Source organism: Loa loa, assembly GCF_000183805.2.
Source record: "Loa loa unplaced genomic scaffold supercont3.2662, whole genome shotgun sequence".
Lineage (NCBI taxonomy): Eukaryota > Metazoa > Nematoda > Chromadorea > Rhabditida > Onchocercidae > Loa > Loa loa.
Window position 1 is genome coordinate 285 of NW_018110840.1, and position 978 is coordinate 1,262.

General features: G+C 25.5%; 1 protein-coding gene across 1 annotated transcript; it reads right to left on the minus strand.

Annotated features, from left to right (window-relative positions):
• Window positions 1–492: 492 nt before the first annotated feature.
• LOAG_15771 (hypothetical protein) lies at window positions 493–657 on the minus strand (the record flags this gene model as incomplete). The annotated part of the gene is made up of 1 exon (XM_003151258.1): window positions 493–657. The coding sequence occupies one exon, from the start codon at window positions 655–657 to the stop codon at window positions 493–495; it is 165 nt and encodes a 54-aa protein (XP_003151306.1).
• Window positions 658–978: the final 321 nt, after the last annotated feature.

The following is a 978-nucleotide window of genomic DNA, read 5'->3' on the forward strand; positions in this document are numbered from 1 at the left end:
GTAAACATACTAACAAAATGGATTTCTGTTCCTTCCTAACCTTTCCAATTTTCTTTCTACGATTGGAAAGCAGGACACGGGAGAGGGGGTGGGAGACGGGAGAAGGGGGAGGAAGAGGGTGAAAAATGACAAATGGAAAAGTTAGCCAAATGACAGGACTATCACCAGCACTCCTATATCGTCACAACCAGATTACTGTTCAAACAAAAACAGAATGAAAATGAAAATCTTTGATTCGTTCACATTCAGTGGCTTTTCTTCATTAAAATACTGATCATCACTGGACTTCACAAAATTTCTCGTGTCGTATCTTTTTACACAAACAGTACTCAACAATGCAAACTTTGCAAATAAACAGCAGACCGATTTTTCCAAATATCAAATACTCGATGAATATAATCATGATAAAGTGTATGCATTTCGATTATCGATTGATTTCCTCCCAAACAATACTTTGACATGTCTTGACATAATCTCTTCCAGCTGTGGAATTCACTTCAACTTTTCTGTTCTTGTTGATGCTATTATTGTTGCTGTCGTTGTTTTGTTGCTACTATTGTTGTTGATGTCGTTGTCATTGTTGTTGCGACTGTCAATATTGTTGTTCCTTTCGTTGTTTTTTTTTGTTGTTATTATTATTTTTATTTTTATTATCATTGTAATAATACTATAATAACAATAATTACTGTTATAATAATAATAATGCTATAATAACAATAATTACTGTTATTATTATTATTATTATTATTATATTATTATTATTATTTATTACTATTATTATTTATTACTATTATTATTTATTACTATTATTATTTATTACTATTATTACTTATTATCATTACTATTATTATTATTATTATCATTATTATTATTATTATTATTATTATTATTATTATTATTATTATTATTATTATTATTATTATTATTATTATTATTATTATTATTATTATTATTATTATTATTATTATTATTATTATT